Source organism: Schistocerca gregaria, chromosome 1, assembly GCF_023897955.1.
Source record: "Schistocerca gregaria isolate iqSchGreg1 chromosome 1, iqSchGreg1.2, whole genome shotgun sequence".
Taxonomy (NCBI): Eukaryota; Metazoa; Arthropoda; class Insecta; order Orthoptera; family Acrididae; genus Schistocerca; species Schistocerca gregaria.
The window spans coordinates 971,198,073-971,218,365 of NC_064920.1; the positions used below are offsets into that span (position 1 = coordinate 971,198,073).

The 20,293-nt window shown below is 37.3% G+C and overlaps 1 protein-coding gene across 7 annotated transcripts in view; it reads left to right on the top strand.

Annotated features, from left to right (window-relative positions):
* Positions 1-19,458, top strand: part of LOC126276727 (regulator of G-protein signaling loco) — a 236,652-nt gene extending 217,194 nt beyond the window's left edge. For 6 of the 7 annotated variants that reach the window (XM_049977298.1, XM_049977302.1, XM_049977300.1 and 3 more), the window contains exons 10-13: positions 4,973-5,056; positions 6,482-6,620; positions 8,932-9,023; positions 16,998-19,458. In XM_049977298.1, the coding sequence (XP_049833255.1) occupies positions 4,973-5,056; positions 6,482-6,620; positions 8,932-9,023; positions 16,998-17,702 (1,020 nt within the window). In that variant the 3' untranslated portion in view covers positions 17,703-19,458. Of the gene's footprint in view, positions 1-4,972; positions 5,057-6,481; positions 6,621-8,931; positions 9,024-9,315; positions 9,414-16,997 lie in introns of those variants that run through there. The other variant, XM_049977299.1, reaches the window with a different exon arrangement.
* Positions 19,459-20,293: the final 835 nt, after the last annotated feature.

Genomic DNA, 20,293 nt, shown 5'->3' on the forward strand with positions numbered 1-20,293 from the left:
CCTCTCCAGTCCTTTTCCTTCATCCCCCTCTTGCTTCCCCTTTAACCCTTCTGCCAGAAGAATAACTTTTTTGTATGTGTGTTCTCCTGCCACTGCTTGGTGAGCAGATTTTTTATCTATCCAGGTGCATTATATTGCTACTTACCATAAAAAAGACACATTAAGTGCAGACAGGCACAATTAAAAGACACTTACCTAGAGCTTTTGGCCACAGCCTTCAATCAGTAAAGGAGGAACACACATCATTCATACACACAAGTAAGCGCACCTCATGCACATGTGACCATCACCTCCAGGTATCAGGTTGGATGCAGCAGCAATTTGGAGGAACGGGGAAGGGATAGTAGTGTATGAGTGGGGAAAGAGATGAATACTGTCAATCAGAGTGTGCAGAGGCTAGAATGCCAACAAGTGTCGTGTCAGGAGGTTGTGGGATGGGGAGGAGGGGGGGGGAGGAGAGGAGGGGGGAAAGATGGGCGGGTGCATTGTTGGAGGGCGGCAGACAGAGAATAGAAGATGAGAAGGGGGAGGAGATGGTAGGACTGAGGGGTGGAAACTTTGGAGCGTGTGGGGACAATATGTTACCATAGGTTGAGCCTGGGATAATTATGGGAGCAGAGGATGTATAGTAAGGATAACACTCATGTGTGCAGTTCAGATAACTGGTGGTGAAGGGAAGATCCAGATGGCTCGGATAGTGAAGCAGCCATTGAAATTAAGCATGTTATGTTCAGCTTCACCTGACCTAATCAATCTACCTGCAGACAAAGGTTTCACCACTGTTGTTATGAACCACAGTAACTACCTGGCAGAAGGCTTCCAGTAGTTAACTGACTCCTCTACCTTTAAACTCTGCCACAGTGATACCATCCCAAAAGTCCAACACAACTTCTAATCCACTTCCTTCACTGACTCTTCACTGTGCACATCCCTGTATCTCCTCGATCCCTACTCATGACTGTTGACATCACCTCCCTATGTACTAACATCCCAAATGCCGGTCTTACCACCATTGAACACCACCTTTCGCAATGTCCTTCAGACTCTGAAGCCACTACCTCGTTCCTCATACACGTTACTAACTTTATCCTAACCCACAACTACTTTTCCTTTGAAGGGAAGGGATACAGATAAATCCATGGCTAACCTCTTTATGGGTCGTCTAGAAGAAACCTTCCTAGCCTCCCAAAATGCCAGCCCCTAGTTTGGTTCAGTTTAATTGATGATATATTCATTACGAGGACTCAGGGCCAAGACACCCTATCTTTATTCCTTCACAACCTCAACACCTTCTCTGCCAGCTGTTTCATGTGGTCCTGCTCAACCCAGCATGCCACCTTGTTAGTTGTTGAACACCTCCTTTCTGAAGACTCCATGTGCACCTCTGTCCACATTAAAACCACCAACAATACCTGAATTTTGACAGCTGTCATCCCTTTAACACCACAAAACCCCTCACATACAGCCTGGCCACTCAGGAACAGAATATTTGCAGTGACAAAAACTCTCTTGCTGTGTATGGCAAGTTTCTCATCAACCTCCACAACATCCTATTCCATCCCTGTGCCATTCTCAACCCCAATCCTTTGTCACAAGAATCATATCCCTGTGGAAGATCCTTGTGCAAGACCTGCCCAATTCACACAACCAGGACTTCCTATTCCAGTGCTGTCACAGGTTTACCCCATGAGCCAGGCGACCTATAAAAACAGCCATGTATTTTACTGACTCTGCTGTAATCATTGCACAGCTTTTTATATTGATATGTCCCCCAACCAGCTGTCCACCAGGATGAATAGCCATGTCAAACTGTGGCCAAGATAAAAAGTGGACCGCCCTGTGGGACAACATGCAGCTGAACATAACATCTTTGATTTCAGTGGACTACCCAAGCCATCTGTATGATCACCCCTTCACCATCAGCTTTTCTGAACTATGCAGATATCAGCTATCCTTACAACTCTGCTCCAGTAATTATCCCAACCTCAAACTATGGTAATATACTGTCTCCACACCCTCCACAAAACAGTTTCCACTCCCCTCTGTCCTATCATTTCCTCCCCATTCTTGTCTCCTGCTCTTTGTTTGCTGCTCTCTGCCAACACAATCACCCGTCTTTCCCACTCTTCTCCTTTTTTGCTCATTTTCCCCCCACCTCACTGCTCCACAACCTCTTGATGCTGCACCTGTTGCCATTCTAGTCCCTGCACATTCAACCTGACAGTTCCATTTATCTCCCCAACCATACACTACTATCCCTCACCCTTCCCATCCCCGTTCACACTGCTGTTTGCATCTCACATGATAGTCGCATCTTGGCATGAGATGCTGGAGGTGGCTGAGCAATGGTGTGTTTCTCTTTTGCTGATGGAAGTTGTGGCCGAAAACTCTACGTGTCTTTTAATTGTGCCTATCTGTAGCTTAATGTGTCTTTTTTATGGTGATTAGCAATCTGTCTTTTCCTACATCGGTGATTTTCCTGCCTGGAGTTTCCATTGTTCAGTTACATTATGCTGCAATATTGTGATGTAAGTGGCAGTTGTTTGAAAAGCAAGGTCATCTTTGCAACAAACACTAGTTTATTGCAGTAATAACTACAGCACCTCTATCCAAACTTTCTCTTTTTAACATAAAAAAATTTGTGAAATTTTATAAATTTATTTTTTGTGACATTTCATATTGTAACAACTTAGATAATTCTGTACACTTGTAATTTCATCCGTCCCTGGTAGCTGAGTGGTCAGTGCGACGGATTGTCAATCTTCAGGGCTCGGGTTCTATTCCTGGTTGGGTCAGAGATTTTCTCCGCTCAGCGACTGGGTGTTGTGTTATCCTAATCATCATCATTTCATTCCCATCGACGCGCAAGTCGCCGAAGTGGCATCAAATTGAAAGACCCAAAGGGAGGCCCTAATCACATGAAATTTACATTTTACTTGTAATTTCTACAACTAATACAACCTCATGTGACATTTGCATGTTCATCAGCTCTATATATCAGTTGTAACTTTGGAAATAGGCACACAAAGCCCAAAAAACCAAGTCTCATCTCCCTCCTCGTTCAAAAATTGTTGTGCTTTCTTCATAGATACCCTGTAGGTCTTCCCTTGGATCACATGGACAACATGTAAGCAGTAATCCATTTCGCACCATATATTTTGAAGCATATGTAGGGTAACTGACGTGGATGCATTAGAAATATGCATTTTGTGTTCTGGAATTGTTTTTTTGCAAAGGAGGCACCTAAACAAGGAATTTTTACATAACGCCATAAAATGAATTCACCAGTAACAGGTCTAGAGATACAGGTGGCCAGGAGAAGAACACAGCACCATAATGTCCAGTACTTACAGTCCAACATTCTGAAAGAGGTAGATTTAAAAATAAACAAACCTCCAGTTAACTGCTTTTGTACAACAATAAAATTTTTTAACTTTCTTTGATATTCTCTATAATGCTTATCGATGTATCACTTTGCATTAAATAGTAATAGCAGTTTATAATTGCTATATTTATTTTGAATTGCCTTGTATTTCATTTCAAGGACTGTTTTTACAAAGAAAAGAACATCAGTCGGCAACATTTCCTTCAATTTAATGCTTTAGTTTGACATGTTGATTTTGAACTTCTGCCATTTACTGATGTTGGTTTATGTCAATTTTCACAGGCAAAGCTTTGTGGATAAACCATTGTTTTTCTATATTAGCATTAATTATAATACTGAGTGCACCTAAAATAAAATATGAACGGTATCAAATGTAAATAAGAAAGAACACTTCGTCAATGCATGACACTGACTGCCCCCCCCTCCTCCCAACCCCTCTTCCCTATTTCATATTTCTTTACTTTCTCTTTTTCTTACACACCTACATATATTTTTCTGTTCCTCTTCAAATTTTGTCCCCTGTTATGATTTCATTGCTCATTGTCCATGCTCTTTGTGGCTTGAGTACATGGAAACACTTTCTTATTGAAACACTTTCATCTTTCTTGCTCACTCCAAAAGTTAACATTTTTGCCATGTTAATTTGTGTTTTTGTTTGCTGTTGCTTAGTAAACAGAGAATCGCCTCTCACCCTATTGAAATTGATTTTCTTGCGAAGTGTACTGTATAGGATGAATTTAGTCTCACTTCCATTTCTGTAATTCTTTTCTACATAAACCAGATTTCAGCTTGAAAAATTTGGGAACAATGTTTATAATTTAATGTGTGCTACAGTGAAAGGACAGAAAAATTCTGAAACCAATTACACTGAAATACATTGCTGTTTGAAAAGAAAAAGAGAATCATACCCTGCTTGTTGTTGATTTCTTAGCATTTCAAGGTGTGTTTATTTTTCTAGATATCCTTCAAAATTATCTTACAGCAAGAAACTGGAAATAAACTGTATGAACTATATCAGAATGACTTTGTGTTTTTTGTCAACTTTAAATCCAGAAAGGAATCAGTAAAAGACAGTTTTCTGCTGGCTAAAGAGATAAATACAGATGTAAAATGAGAATGGAGGGGGGGGGGGGGGGGGGTGAGGCTTGTAAAGCGACATTTTGTGCATCATCATACAGGAACATAGGCAGAAAAAGCTGACTTGGGTTATCGGGTACCTATGAAGTGACTCAAGCAAGTGTCATTTTGACAAAAGGCTGAAATTCCCCATAACAAAATTTTTGCCTGTGAAATGATACAAACTGAAATTACATATATAAATAACAACAGTTGTCTCTACTGTTAATAATAAAACTAATAGTTATAGTTATAATAGGTTGCTTGTATGTCATGGGCTATAAGAGCGTATCATATTCCAAATAGGAGGTGAAGTTAACACTAAGAAGTAGAGCAGTAAGAATCACATTGTGTGAAACTAATATCTTGTGAATATATATTCATCAACACAGATAAAACTTGCCTATTCATATAATCATTGTTTTCTCACATCAAAATTTTGATGCATAGATCATTCTACTTTATTTTCAGTCAGAAGATTGGGGTTCTGAACATTCATCAGGAATATTTGGCCGCTTCTTAAGAAGAGATTCAGGATTACTGGAGAAATCTAGGGTGAGTGGAATTTTCTCCCTGTTTTACGTATAACATAAATTAAATTCTGTGCTGAACCACAACTAAGGACACACACACACACACACACACACACACACACACACACACACATCTATATCAAATGAGAGTACGAGTGGCGAAGAATACAGTCATCTTGGAAATGTTTTGTATTCAAAGAAAAAGAGCAAGGAAAGAATCAGAGGATGATGCTGAAACAGCAGTAGACTCTTTTCCGTCCCCACCGTTGTTATACCTCCTTCCTGAACTGTTCAGACTTCCCCTTTTTATATGAAGTGTCGTGTTACTTAGAAAGTTGTGTATATTTTTTATTCTTTCTGTTTTCTCGAGCGTCTTCTACCTCTCCTGGATCAACACTGTTTTCAATTTTGATGAAAAGCAATATTTGTGGAACATTGTTTTCAATTTTGATGAAAAGCAATATTTGTGGCAAAACTTATGCATATAAACAGCTCCTGCACTTTGTTGAGTGCATGATCCCGAGTCTCCACATTGGTGTGATGTTAGGTAACAGGTATGGTTCTAGAGATACAAGTTGTTTCTTTTACAACATTTTTCTGCATCTATATCAGTATTTGTGTAGACCATGTGAGAAATAATAATGATTATGATGCCGCATCAGGTAGTTCATGTTAAAGAAAAAAGTTTGAGGGGGAAGGTGATCTTGTGAGTGCTGGTGAATAGGATCATTCTGGATTATAGCGGGATTATACAATGGCCTGAAACACTAGAATTACATTTCATCCCATAGTCCAAGAGCTCCTCAAACTCTTCTTCTTTTTGATCTGCGTCTTCTTCTCCCTTTTAGTTTTCTTATTATTATGCTGTACTTGGTTAGGTGGTAATTCTATTTCCTATGCTCAAAGAAAATAATCAATCTTGCGAACAGTTTTGTAGTTGTTCTTCCAAGTATACCAACAAAGCAGCAATTCATATTTGCTGTAAAAGTTTTTACTTTTATTTACTGAGTCCTTTGTGGTATCTTTATTGTTACCTCTGGTGTTGGAGAAAATACGCTTATAGCCATTTTTCTCACAAGGTGTCACAAACATAAACATAAACAAGAATGCATAAAATGTTCTCAGGTTTCCAGCCACGTCAAGTGGATGGGCACAACTGAAAACACGAAAACATTTCATTCAGTATGCTAGTGATTGAGTAGGCTCTTGCTCTCTTGCTGCTTTTCTCAGTATTACATTATCTTTTGCATTTGTTCACAAATCAACAATTTATCATAATAAGATATTTCAAGATTTCAATCAGAAAGATTTATTCCAGAATAATTTTCTCATTTGCATTTATTAATGATTGCTTTGTAGTGAGTCTGCAGTGCTCTAATTACTGGTATTAAAGAACTTATATTACCTGCAATCAGTAAAATAAATATTATTTTCTCTGTCTGTGTAGGATGCACGTGGGAAAAGCAAGAAAAGTGGCATGAACAAGCAGGAAGAGCCTGAGAGTAAATCATCAGTTGTCACTCGTGCACCTCTTATTGCGAAATGGAAAGTTGGTGTCAAGTTGCAGGGCCGATCTGAAAGTGATGGTAATAGATGTTTTAGCATCTGCTACATTATTTTTCTCTCTTTGAAACATACCTCTCTCCGTTTACTTTATAGAAAATACACAAGGCAAATTTTTATGGTCATGGCTTAAGGGAGGAGGAGTTATTCTGTATGTGTAGTTGTTCCAGACCAAGTTGATTTAAGGTAGTGAGAGTTATGCTCCTTTTCAGCTACTTCATTGGAGGGGTTGGAGAAATAGGGCATCTGTAGATAGTGCATGGGAGATTTGTGTATGGATTGGGTTTGGGAGACTCCAATTTTCTGTGTACCAGGCAGGGGATTACTTGTCACTGCAGATGCACTATCCACAGGTGGCCAGACAGTATAGGACTACTTTTCAGCGTGAGGGGAAGAGCAGCTGTCATACTGTAGTTGTTGTTGTTGTTTGATGGACTTGATAAGGAAATGGGTTTTATGAAGCCACTGGAGGTGTGTAGGTCAACATCCGAGAGAGAGAGACACCAATTTGAAGGAGGCCAGGTGGAACACAGAGAAGGTGTTGAGACTGTGGAGGAATGAGAATAGTGTGCCTTGGCTATAAGCCCAGAACAGGAAAATAGTGTCAGTCACTGTGGATTGAACAAGGGTCATACAGTCTACAGGTAGGGAGATTTCCTCTAGATAGCACATAAACAGTTGGAACATGAGGGTGTCATATGTACGCCCATCAGCATGCTGCAGGTGTTTGTATGTCTTCTCCTCAAATGAGTAGTTGTGGATAAAGGTATAGTTGGTCGGGTATGTAAGAAATGAGATTGTGGTTTGGAGTCGGCAGGAAATTAGTGACAAGTGAGGATCCAGGTGGTATGGGGAGGGGACCATTGAGAGATGAAGAAGGAAATGGTTTATGTCTTTGATATAGGAAGCTTGATCAATAATATTTGTAGGATTTTAGTTTAAGCCTTGCAAATTAAATTACAAATAAAACACACTAAATTCAGTCCCCCACATCTCCACCCCCCAATCCCCAAATCACAGAAGTATAGTTGAATTTTGTGGTATTTGTGCAAATTAAGTAGCTGGTAACAGTTTTCTGGAATTTTTTGATCACTTTTATGAATGTTCCATCTTTCAGTGGTTACATGTTGTAATATTCAGCTTAATTCTGATCTCTTGAGAACTATAAATATTTATTTTCTATTACTGAATTTTGTTCATAGCCATATGTCATCTTGTACTGCAGCACTGTCACAGCTCAGTAGAAAAATGACTTTTCTGCCATGTTAACATTAAAACTAGACTACACAAGTTGTTCCGTCAATATAAGCTTTACATCTAGTCACAAAGTGTCATTCTTTAACATTTACTTTTTATTGCATTGATTGACTGTAATGTAGGTTCTTGGTATGATACTTTGTGTATTATGAGTGAAAACACACATGATACAGGTGTAATATTTTACAATATGTATTATTTTCTTTTACAGACCAGTTCTTGGCTGTTAAGCCTTCAACAAGCACAAATATATTTCATCAGCTGCAAAGATATTTACTTTTGTGCCTGATGATGGCATAACAGCCAAAAACCGGTTTCCAAAAGAAACTAATAAATACTGTAAAATATTGCACCACTGTTGTGTGTGTTTTCATTCATAATTTAATTATTATATTACAAACTTGCTTGTTAATAAAATAGAAAGAAACTTTCACATGGGAAAAATATATTTAAAACAAAGATTCCAAGACTTACCAAGTGGGAAAGTGCCGGTAGATAGGCACAATGAATAAAACACACAAACACACACACAAAATTTGAGCTTTCGCAACCGGCGGCTGGTTCGTCAGGAAAGAGGGAAGGAAAAGGAAAGATGAAAGGATGTTGGTTTTAAGGGAGAGGGTAAGAAGTCATTCCAATCCCGGGAGCGTTAAGACTTACCTTAGGGGGAAAAAAGGATAGGTATATACTCGCGCGCGCGCGCGCGCACACAGGCATATCCATCCATACATACACAGACATGGATGGATATGCGTGTGTGTGTGTGTGTGTCGCGCGCGAGTATATACCTATCCTTTTTTCCCCCTAAGGTAAGTCTTTCCGCTCCCGGGATTGGAATGACACCTTACCCTCTCCCTTAAAACCAACATCCTTTCATCTTTCCTTTTCCTTCCCTCTTTCCTGACGAAGCAGCCGCCGGTTGCGAAAGCTCAAATTTTGTGTGTGTGTTTTATTCATTGTGCCTATCTACCGGCGCTTTCCCGCTTGGTAAGTCTTGGAATCTTTGTTTTTAATAAACTTGCTTGTTATCTTGATTTATTGTGACAGTGCATTTAAGATATGATAAATTTATTTCAGAGTTGTATGAAGGTTTGAAGAGAGCACAGAGAAGTCGGCTAGAAGATCAAAGAGGAACAGAAATAAACTTCGAGCTTCCTGACTTTCTGAAAGTAATAACAATTTTTTCAGTTTTTTTATTTGCCACATACATTTATATGAATTTACTTACTTTTATTGTTGTGTAGAGTAAGATGTCACAGTAACAGAACAGTCAGCAACTTGATAAAAATTCTCAATAGGTTTCTCTGTTTACAGATTGTTATTTTCTGTAATTACTCAACTTAGTGCAGTTAGCTACATCTCAAACATGGCTGGTTTCTGATGAAAAAAAGTAATATTTTAAAAGTAATCTCATGGATGACAGATATTAATATCATGCATTTGTACATATTGATTTGCCAGGTAGAAACCAACAGTTTTAGGTGGGATCAGGCAAATGGTATGAAGAACCATGCATTGAAAATTTCTCACAAGACTTGACAGCAGTCAACTTATCAAGAGGTGAGACATTAAGCAGCATAAGTGGTGAACCTCAGCTCCATCTTCCACTAATAAAACACGCACAAGTTGTGCACATTTGTAATTCTTTGTTTATGTACCGAAAAGTAATACATTGTGTCAATGTAGTATTGAATAGTTATGATGTGGGACAAATGCTTGCATGTATTGCCAGTTGTTAGGGCTGAATACTGTGGAATAGTAAGCAGTTGAAAACTAGATATTTTGCACTAATAATGAACTGATTCAGTATTGTAGTTGTTTTTAGAAACCCTGTGCTGTTTGATTGGAAACAGTAAATACAAGCTGCACTGTGCACTGTGACTGCACATTTTTAGTTCTTATTTTCACAGTACTACAGTGTGGTTGGGAATGGATTCCATATTACAAATTGCCTACACGTTCTGTAAGTTTTAATCAGATTTCTTATGATAAAGGATTTTGTTCCTTACAGTGGTATATATTTTATGCGCTAATGCTAAAATCGTCTGTAATCACTATCATTGTCCATTAGTCATTATAATGGCTGCAATTTTGGTGACAGAATTTAGCAGGTACTCCAACAGTGTGATAAAAAAGTAATGGGAATTTTACTTTTTCTTAAAGAATCTTTATTTATTCATCAATATCAACTTTGTCCCCTTCAAAGTAATTCCCCTCAGATACAATATACTACTGCCAGCACTTTTTCCAATCAATCTTTGAAACACTTCTGGAACTCATCTTTCGTTATGGTGTTCAAGCTCCTTCAGCGACTATATTTTTATCTCATCAGTTGTGGCAAAATGACGCCCATTCATGGCTCTCTTTGGCCTCAGAATAAAAAGATGTCTAGTGAATATGATGGTTGAGGCAACATACGTAATGTCCCAGACTTAAGAGTATGAAAGGAGTTTACAAGCAGTATAAACTTTTTGAAAGAGGGTCAAGAAGACGTTGAAGACGACAACCATCCTGGATGCCCTGTACATCAATTACTGATGACAATATTCACGGACAAGCATTGAGGTGTGAGCAGGAGCATTATCATGATGCAATTTCCACAAGTGCTTTTGCCACAATTCTGAACACTTTCTTTGGATTGCTTCTTGCAAACAGCTTCTAACTTCGAGGTAGTATCCCTTATTGATTGTATGACCATTAGAAAGGAACTCATGATGTACTATCCCATTGTAACTGAAGAAAACAGTGAGGACTTTCACACGCGATCTAACTTGCTGAATTTTTTTGCATCTTGGCTCTTCTGACAATTTTCGTTGGAACTGTTGGGCCTTTGCTTCAATGTCATACCCATATAGCCATGCTTCATCATCTTTTATAACCTTATTTAGAAATTCTGGTTCATTGTGACATCATTCAGCAGTTCCTGAGCACTGTCATTTTTGGTCAAAATTCAAAGATTTCAGAACAAACTTTGCTGCTACACATTCTTGCCCAAAAAATCTGAAAAAATTGCTGACATCATAATCAACTTCTCTGATGGTGAATCGGCAAATTTCTGGGACCATTTTCTTCAGTTCTTTCACATCGTCGTCTTCAGCATCTTCTTGACCCTCTTTCGAAAAGTTTAACTGCTTGTAAACTCCTGTCATACTCGTAAGTCAAAAGCAGTGCCACTCTTTATCCCATTTTTCAAGCAACATTTAGAGCAAATTCTTTGATCCATCTTTTTCTACAGTAAAAATTTGCCGAGAACTCGAAAAAACACTCAACTTTTTGACTTTCAACAATACAGTAAATATCAAAAACAGCTGAAAATGCAGATATACATCAGGAACATGTGTACCAAGAAGATATAAAAATAATTTTGAAAATTGGTTGTATAAAGCCCATGAAATTAAAAAACTCATTTTACTTTTTGATCACATTTTTGTACACTTCCAAAGATTTCTATTCCTCTAATTCACCTGGGTTTCTTGCTATACACCCCAGAGGAAGTCACTGGGAAATGTATTTTATATTGATGTGGTACACACCATCAAACCAACATACTGAAAGAAGCTACGGGAACCAAGCTTAACATACAGTAGGAAGTGTGACAGGGGGAGCATCTTGCGTGTAGATTAGCTCAAGAGAGTTGTTACACATTCCATTCACTATGTGCTTATTAAGTGTGGATGAAATATCACCTCACACGGTAACATTTATTGGAGGACCCTGCCATATAACAGTTCTATTAATTTTACAAGCCTACAAATAGCAAGCTCTACTTCTGATTCCAAAAAATCAACTAATTTTTGTATGGATCAATGAGATCTTTGTGGATGAAAGTGCAACTTTTATTTCGAAGAGGTCTTGATTTTGGATAGAGTTAAACCACTTTCAGGGTTTTTTTTGTGTTTCTCATTCCAGAAAACACATTCTACTTGCGTATTTTTCTCCGTGAATTTTGTAGTGTAAACACGTCTCTTAATTTCAATCACAGAATTTGTATCCATTAATTTAGATTCGAATCATTTGTAGATTTTGCATTCTTTGAGGCACGAGATTCTCTCTCTCTCTCTCTCTCTCTCACACACACACACACACACACACACACACACACACCTACATCTATGCTCTGCAAGCCACCATGATGTTTATGGCACAGGGTACATCCCACTGTTTCTGGGGATAATAAAGGGTTTCTTCCCATTCCATTCACATATGGAGCATGAGAAGAATGATTGATTGAATGCCTCTATGCGTGCAGTAATTATTCTAATCGTATCCTCAACAATCCCTATGTGAGTGATATGGTGGGGACTGTAGTACATTCCTAGAATCATCACTTAGAGCCAGTTCTTGAAACTTTATTAACAGACTTTCTTTGGATAATTTACACAAGAATCTTCCAGTTCAGTTCCTTCAATATCTCTGTAACACTCTCCCATTGGGCAAACAAACTTGTGACAATTTGTGCTGCCCTTCTCTATGTTCAATATCCTATTCGGTACATATTCCACAAACTTGAGCAATATTCTAGAAACAGTCACACAAGTGATTCATAAGCCATCTCCTTTGTAGACTGATAGCACTTCCTCAGTATTCTACCAATAAACTCAAATCTACCATTTGCTTTATCCATGACCTAGCCTGTGTAAACACATTCTATTTCATATCTCTACAAAATGTGAGACACAGGTATTTGAATGAGTTGGCCGATTCCAGCTGTGATTCTTTTAACTTTATGGTCATAGAATACTATGATTTTTCATTTTGGGAAGAGCACAATTTTACATTTCTGAACATTTAAGGCAAGTTGCCAATCTTTGCACATCTTTGAAATTTTATCAAGATTTAACTGAATATTTATGCAGCTCCTTCCATATGGTACTTCATTATAGATAACTGCATCATCTGCAAAAAGTGTGAGGTTACTAATAATATTGTGTGCAATATCAACAGTGAACCAGGCCTCGTCACAAATATATGCTGTGTTATTACATTCTACCGCTGTAAGGAAAATGATTAATTATTAGAGTTACAAGCAGTTTCCAATACAGAGGTAATTGACCACCATGTATACATTAGCCCTTTGTTCTGCAGTGTTTCTTGAAAGTACACTCTTTTTTTAAAAAAAAATAAAATAAGAACATTGAAGGTAATGAATCCACACTATATAGTTATCCATTGCCAATCTTAAAAGCTTGAGACAGTTCCCACTTTCATTTCACTTAATGTTTGATGTCTTGTAGTAGCATTGGTCTATCTCTTATGCTGTATTTTTGTTTTATGTGTATTTTGAAAAATCTGTAGCTTGGCCCATAAACATTGTTAATTGTAGAAAGATACTTAAAGTTGTAGTAAGACTGGATTGATATCCTGTAGCATTGAGAGTAGTTTGATTTTTTTCTCTTCTTTTGAAGTTGCTGACTCTTCTAATGACAGATCTGGATCTCATGTGTGTGACTTCATTATTTACTCCTAGTCATATTAAATGGTTCCTGTGGAACTCTCTATTTTATGTAATATATTTTGTTATATCAATCTCTTGAAATTTTCTGTGAGTAACATAAGAAAGGTTTGTGAGTTTTAGTTATCACTCAGCTTCCTGTACATTGTTTGAATCTTTTATTGAAATAAAATAACCTATAATCTGCTGTGATGAACATAGTCAAATATTTTTTTAGTCTAGTCCATGATACACTGTACAAATTATGGCAGACAAAATTCCTAATAAATTGGTTATAGTGTGATTTTTTTCCAACATATAAAAGAAACACTGCATTTCATATATGTACTGGGAAAAAGAGTAAGTTACAAACATGAACAGAGGGAGTCTACATAGAGTTTAGTGCATTGTCAGCATCAAAGTCATTAGAGACGGTGCCAGCTCAGTTGGATCAGGAAGAGTGAAGAAATTCCATGAAAAAAAAAAAAAAAAAAAAAAAAACCACCTTCATGCTATTCACCAAAAATGATTTAGGAATAGTAAGGTGAACCTTGGCGTCAGGCTGGCTGGATAGGGATTTGAACCCTGGTCCTCCAAAGTACAAATATAGTGCTCTAATCACTTTTCTGCCTCACATGGATGAATACTGACAATAGATAAAAAAGTAATAGTAGTAATATCGCCAACTAACTTAGCTGAATGTACAGGATTTGATCCAGATGTTTTATATTCAATTCCTACAGTGAGCCTACAGGCCTTAGAAAGGCAGTAATATGAATAACACTCCCTTGGATTCTAGGTAACATACTGCTGCGAGAACCATAAGATTGTGAAAAAGAAAATCTTTAAATATGAGAATATCAAAGTTTCTCATGATGCGTAAACCAAGACTGTTTTTATAGTACTGTTCTGGTGAGAAAAAACAGGTGGTTACACTTGAAATTATGTGTTTAGTTCTTAAGATTATTGTGTGTTTAAAATGCATTTAATTATGGCTCAACAATGCAGCATTTACACAGAATGCCGATTGGGAGAATAATCATGAAAACAATTCACAGTTGTAAACTGACAAACATAAACAAGTTTCATTTTTAAGATTGCCATATACTATTCAAAATACTCTGGATTGTTGTAAGACACTTCCTAGTAGTGTGTGCTAATTTTTGTCATAAATGTTACAGCCAAAATTGCTGTATGTAAGAGAGAATACTCCTCTGTGGAATTGAACCTTCATATAAGTAAAGATAACCACTTGCTGTGATGAGCAACTGTTGACTAGGACATAGGTACATAAGTCAGGTGCAGAAAAATGGAGCACACATTTCTAACATGTATTCTTTTTCAAAGCATTGCATACAATCACACATTCAGTTCACCAGTACTGCAGTTTGGTTTGGCCATGAGAGAATGTGTGTACTTGTTCACATGCCATGCGTTCAAAAAGAATGCAACTTTAGAAGTTGAGCTACAGTGTTCTACGTCTTGTTTATGTGCCTATCAATACTGCCAGATGCATCCACAACACTGTATATGACTGAGTATAATCATTCAAAAACTGCCAACCTTAGCCCAGGTGTCAATAATAACTCCTCATTTGTGGCCTAAATTGCCCCTTTAACTATGACATTCACAACATCAGATTTAAGTTGTTCATATAACTGTACAATTTGCACTAGACAGGGAGATTAGCCATATGAGGTTGCAACCAGTGTAAACTCTCCTTTACCTTCATACATACTTTTGATCCAAAAAGTTGTAGATACTATGTAATAATGTGGTTTACTTAGAAAGCTACAGTAGTGGCTAAATGCAGGTTTATTTTGTTAATGAGAACCTGTGCAGGTGTTTATAATGTTTTAACATAACTATACTTTCAGATATTTTGCTAGTCAAAACACACAGTGTAGATTACATTTTAACTTCCATGTGTTCTTTGATATTACAGATATTTGGCATACATGGTAATCATTCCTGCCTGCCCATTATAATTTCAGGCTGCCTGGAATGTGTGGTGTCTAATATTTGACATCAGAAAAACAAAACAACTAATGTTACAAAAACCTTCAACTGTTCTTCACTGGAGTTCACCCCCCCCCCCCCTCTCTCTCTCTCTCTCTCTCTCGTGTTTGGGGGGGGGGGGGGGTAAGATATAGATGCTTCATCCCTTTTATCTAGATTTTAAGTGTTATGTTATTATGCCAACTGCATTCATAAAGAATTAGCCCATCACCAAAGTACATCATTTTGTCATACTTATTGAGATTTGACAACAGTCATAAATAATGAAGATAAATTCAAGACTGAGTAATTCCTTTCCAATAGAATTATTACATTATACAAAAACATTTAATGTTACATGCGTGATTTTGTTTGGGAATGTAGCAACAGTATTTATTTCTTAACCTATAAAAAACTGAAAACAAAGTCTCAGGCACCCAATGTACTCCAGTGTCAGTTCAAGAAGCTTAATGTTCTTCTTTTATACACTCTTCAACAAAAACAAATATATAGGCAATAGAATATAAAATTAATTACATCAGCTGGTCTCTTTCATGGCCCAAATCTACACATTCTTATCACTAAAGTACTATCCATTTTCTGTCATACACTTATCAACAGCCAAATACAAATGACTGCTACTAGTAAAACATTTGCCATAATAAATAACAAATAACTTACAAGGGAACCAAGCCTGCTCATCACATTTTGCCTGAATTTATGGTATTTGCAGGACTTGATCAGAAACGAAAGTGACAGAAGTGGGAGTTCCAGACGGCCAAGCATTTCTGGTGCAGGCCAGACGAAGCTTGAGTCATTATGTTAGCATAGTTTCCCGGAGCAGAAAGACTTCAGAACAGTAATCTACGGGTCGCGATGTGTCCGTATGTGGAAACTTTCTCACTTATTTTTTATTTTCAATTTTTACATCAGTTACTCAGCAGATAAACCAAAATAAAAATTTGATATATTGATTAAGGTGTGAAAAGCCGTGAAAAGGAAAGGCAAAAGAAAATTTTGGGGTTGCAAATAATTTCCAAAGTCCATGGGGACTTTATAATTAGCTGTCCAAGAAGGAATAGCAATTAAAGCGTACAGGACTTTGTATTCCATTTGTTTCATTTTGACCTTCGAGCAGCCCTTGGCAATTGCAGTGAAACTGTAGATTCTCCTGTTTTTTCGATGAACATCAGCCCCAGCATGTGTAAATTACCAACTGTAATATAAGAATTTAATTTTATATATTAAATTCTCGTGTATGCCTTTGCTTTTCGTGTTTTTAATGAAAATATTAATAAGTGCTCTATATTGAGCATTATTTAGGTTTATTTGCAGTATAAAGAACGTAAAAACTGAAAATTAAAAAAGTTCCCACATAGGAACTCAAACCCACACCCCTCATATTACCATTCTGAAGTCTCTCCATTGTGCCAACCACTGCCTGGAAACTACACTAAATAACTGGCTCATGCCTAGCCTGACTTTGCCAAAAATGCTATTTTTTTTTAATTCTTGGCTTTCTGCATCTCCCGCTTCTGTCACTTTCATTTAGGGCAAAGATCTGCATATATCATAAATTTGGACGAAATCAGTGATGCCAAGTAGGTGCAGTCACCTTGTTAGATGTAAGTATATTCAATTTTTTATCCTTCATTTGTTTAATTTTAAGGTATTGTGAATCATATTGTGTAAACTTATGTTTATCCTTTTACAGGATAAGGAAAATGCCCCACAGACTGGGAAGAAACTTCGAAAATTTAGGCGGAGTGAGGACCCAAGCCAAACAAAATTTTATGATTCTACAGAAGTGTCGACAACACAGGCAGTTGGGGGTAGCCATGAAAGTTTGCTGCTTGAACCAAACACTAAAAACCCCCTGAACATTGATAAAGATTCAAGCACAGGCTTGGTTCCACACTTCTTAGACAGCAGTTTTAGTGCTGACAGTGTTGTTCCCAGCCCTAGGCAGGCAGAAGAATACTTTTTAGGTCGATCTGCTGGAATTATGGAGTTCAGTGGGTGCAAATTGACAAGAAGTGAGAAAATTGCTGTCAGTGGAACTGATAAGAACAGCGAGGCAGTAAACAGAAACTCTTCACCCGATAACACACTGGTGGAAGCAGATCTTGGAGATGTGACTCTTACATGTGATTCAACAGATGAGAACAGTAATACTGCATCTGTAACAACACGGTCACGGCAATTAAGTGATCCACCACCTTTGCCTCCAAAACCTAAGCATTTACCTTCAAAAGCTTCTTTATGGGGAGTAAGCAATATCCCTCCATTTCGAGCATCAACAGATGCTCCAAATCCATGTGCAAGGCTTGTTCGTCCTAATGATGTAAAAAGAGATGCTAAAATATGTCGAAGTCGAAGGGCAGTATATCTTGATCAACCAAGCAGCAGCTTTGTGTGATATTTGTAAATATGTATTCGTAGTATATGAAATGTATGGTGCAGAAGAAAGTTCTGTTTCACTTAATTTTAAAATGAATGTTTATACCTTCAAGTACAAACTTCAACCAAACTTTACACAACTGGGCAACATTTTGTAATTGTATTGCAAATGGCTATTGTCATCAATTAATCCTTTCCTCTTCCCTCTATACTGGAAACCTTATAATATTACAATCACATTTCAGGGATTACAGCATTTAATCACCTTAAAAATCAAGTCACAAATGACTGAAAGTGCACATTGAAAAGAGGTGGATTATACTGTAGTGTCCAAATTAATACTACTACCTTTTAAATGTTGTTCCCCCTGATTTGGTCTTTAGGAACATTCTGTCTAATATGCTCTGTTACTGTGCATACTTCAGTTTCCATTAGTATTGCAACCTGAAGAGTGGAAAGGAAACATTTATGTGCAATACAGATGTTAAAACCAAGGAAAATATTAATAAATAATTTTGTAATGTGGCTTCAGAATGAAATTGATATTAAAGTTTTAATATAATGTAAAATTGCCATTTATATAGTTTTTTGTGTTTTGAAATGTACATTTTGTCAAATATTTGAGTTTTTGTTCTGTATAGCAGCAGTAGTTACTGCTTTTTAGTAAAGTAGAGCCTTTAACTAATTCCAATATGTTGTTAAATTTTCTGTTGTACCAGAGTTTATTGTTAATTTTCTATATCTTGTTATTCATGTGAGGCGTATAATGGATGCACATTAACTTCTCAATCAATCATTCTGTTAAATCTTTTCATGTGATAACTGAAGCTTCCTGTACATTTTTTATTACTATTATTTACATTCCGGTGGTTCAGTATTCAAGAAATCTATGTAAGTGACAGTATTTTATGATAGTTATTTTGGGTAATGTGGTAACTAAATAATTCTAACTGTTGTTGCTGAATTTTTTGCTGTTTGTAGGTTATTGACAGCTTTTTGTTCAGATACAGTATTGAAAGTGAAATATCATTTTAAAAATGAAACATTTTAAAGTGTTATTAGGGGTGTGTGTGTGTGTGTGTGTGTGTGTGTGTGTGTGTGTGTGTGTGTGTTTGGAAATATGTTAAATGTTATACTGAAATTTCAACATTATGTACAGATTGTAAATTTTCATCTTGCATAATTATGCAAAGAACATTTCTCATTTTTATGTATTTTTAAAATAATCATCAACCATTTTCTTCATACTCAGAGAAAAATTATGTCTCTTTCTTTTCTGCTGCACAAAAGAACTGAAATATAAATGATTCATGAAATTTAATGCGAACAAGATGGAGTAGAAAGTGGCAAACAATTTAAGCCAATTGTTATTCCATAATTTAAATTGTCAAGTTGTTTGGTATAATACTGCTACAGTTGTGTAAGTTACATTTTACAGAAGAAAGAAGACTGTAATGTATAAATTGTTGCTCACAACTTGGGAGATTTTTGTGAATATTTCCAGATAGCCAGTACTTTCAGTTGTGTTCCATCTTTGTCTTTGACTCATCCCAAGAGTAGATGGATGATACACATCTGAAATATCTGTCCTCCAAGTACTGGAATACATGGCAGTATTCCAAAAATCTCATTGAATACTCAAGACACACTGGAAACTTAAATAATCATATGACCAGCTCTGTGCTGCTACAGTGGAGTACTGTAAAATAAGAATGACAAAATTTGATAATATTGCATCACATACTGCGCACAAAATAAAAATGATTATCATGAAATGGGATGATTTAATTTGTCAAATACCCAATTATATTACACCAAAGAGATATCATTAACATACATTTATTAAAAAATCCAATGTCCATGGGCATAGGCAAGCAAAGTGCATGTCTTGTGATGAGGACAGCACTGTGCAGAGTTTTGCTTCAGGTCTCAGAGTTGCCGTAAGTTCTGGAAATCAGGGTATTTCAAACATGTCGGGGAAATTGTTTGTTTACTGAGATTTCATCATCGTTGCTGGCTGGGTGCTGAATCCCAAGTCCCTCATTCTTACTGTTGCCCCTCCTACCACTCCCCTGAAGTAGCAGTTAGTGCTGTCACCACTTCTTGCCACTAGCCTAGCAGCTGCTGATGGTTCAAATGGCTCTGAGCACTATGAGCCTTAACTGCTGAGGTCATCAGTCCCCTAGAACTTAGAACTACTTAAACCTAACTAACCTAAAGGACATCACACACATTCATGCCCGAGGTATGATTCGAACCTGCGACCGTAGCGGTCGCGTGGTTCCAGACTGTAGTGCCTAGAGCCGCTCGGCCACGCCGGCCTGCGCCGATGAGGGGCAGGGAGGTGTGAGGAGTGGTTTGTTTACTTCTGATTCTCAAAAGATTGTTGACACAGCAGCTGGAGACAGCGGTCACTTGTGCACGAGTTGTCTGAGTGTATGTGTTCCCTTGTTTTTCGACAAAGGCTATAGCCAAAAATTTAGTTGTGAGAGTTTCGTTGTCTTTTCTACACACATGTCTGCAGCTCAGCGATCATCTTTACAGTGGGTTGCTATCTGTCCTCATAAGTACCGATTCTCAGAGTATTTGCACAAAGTACCTGTTTGCATG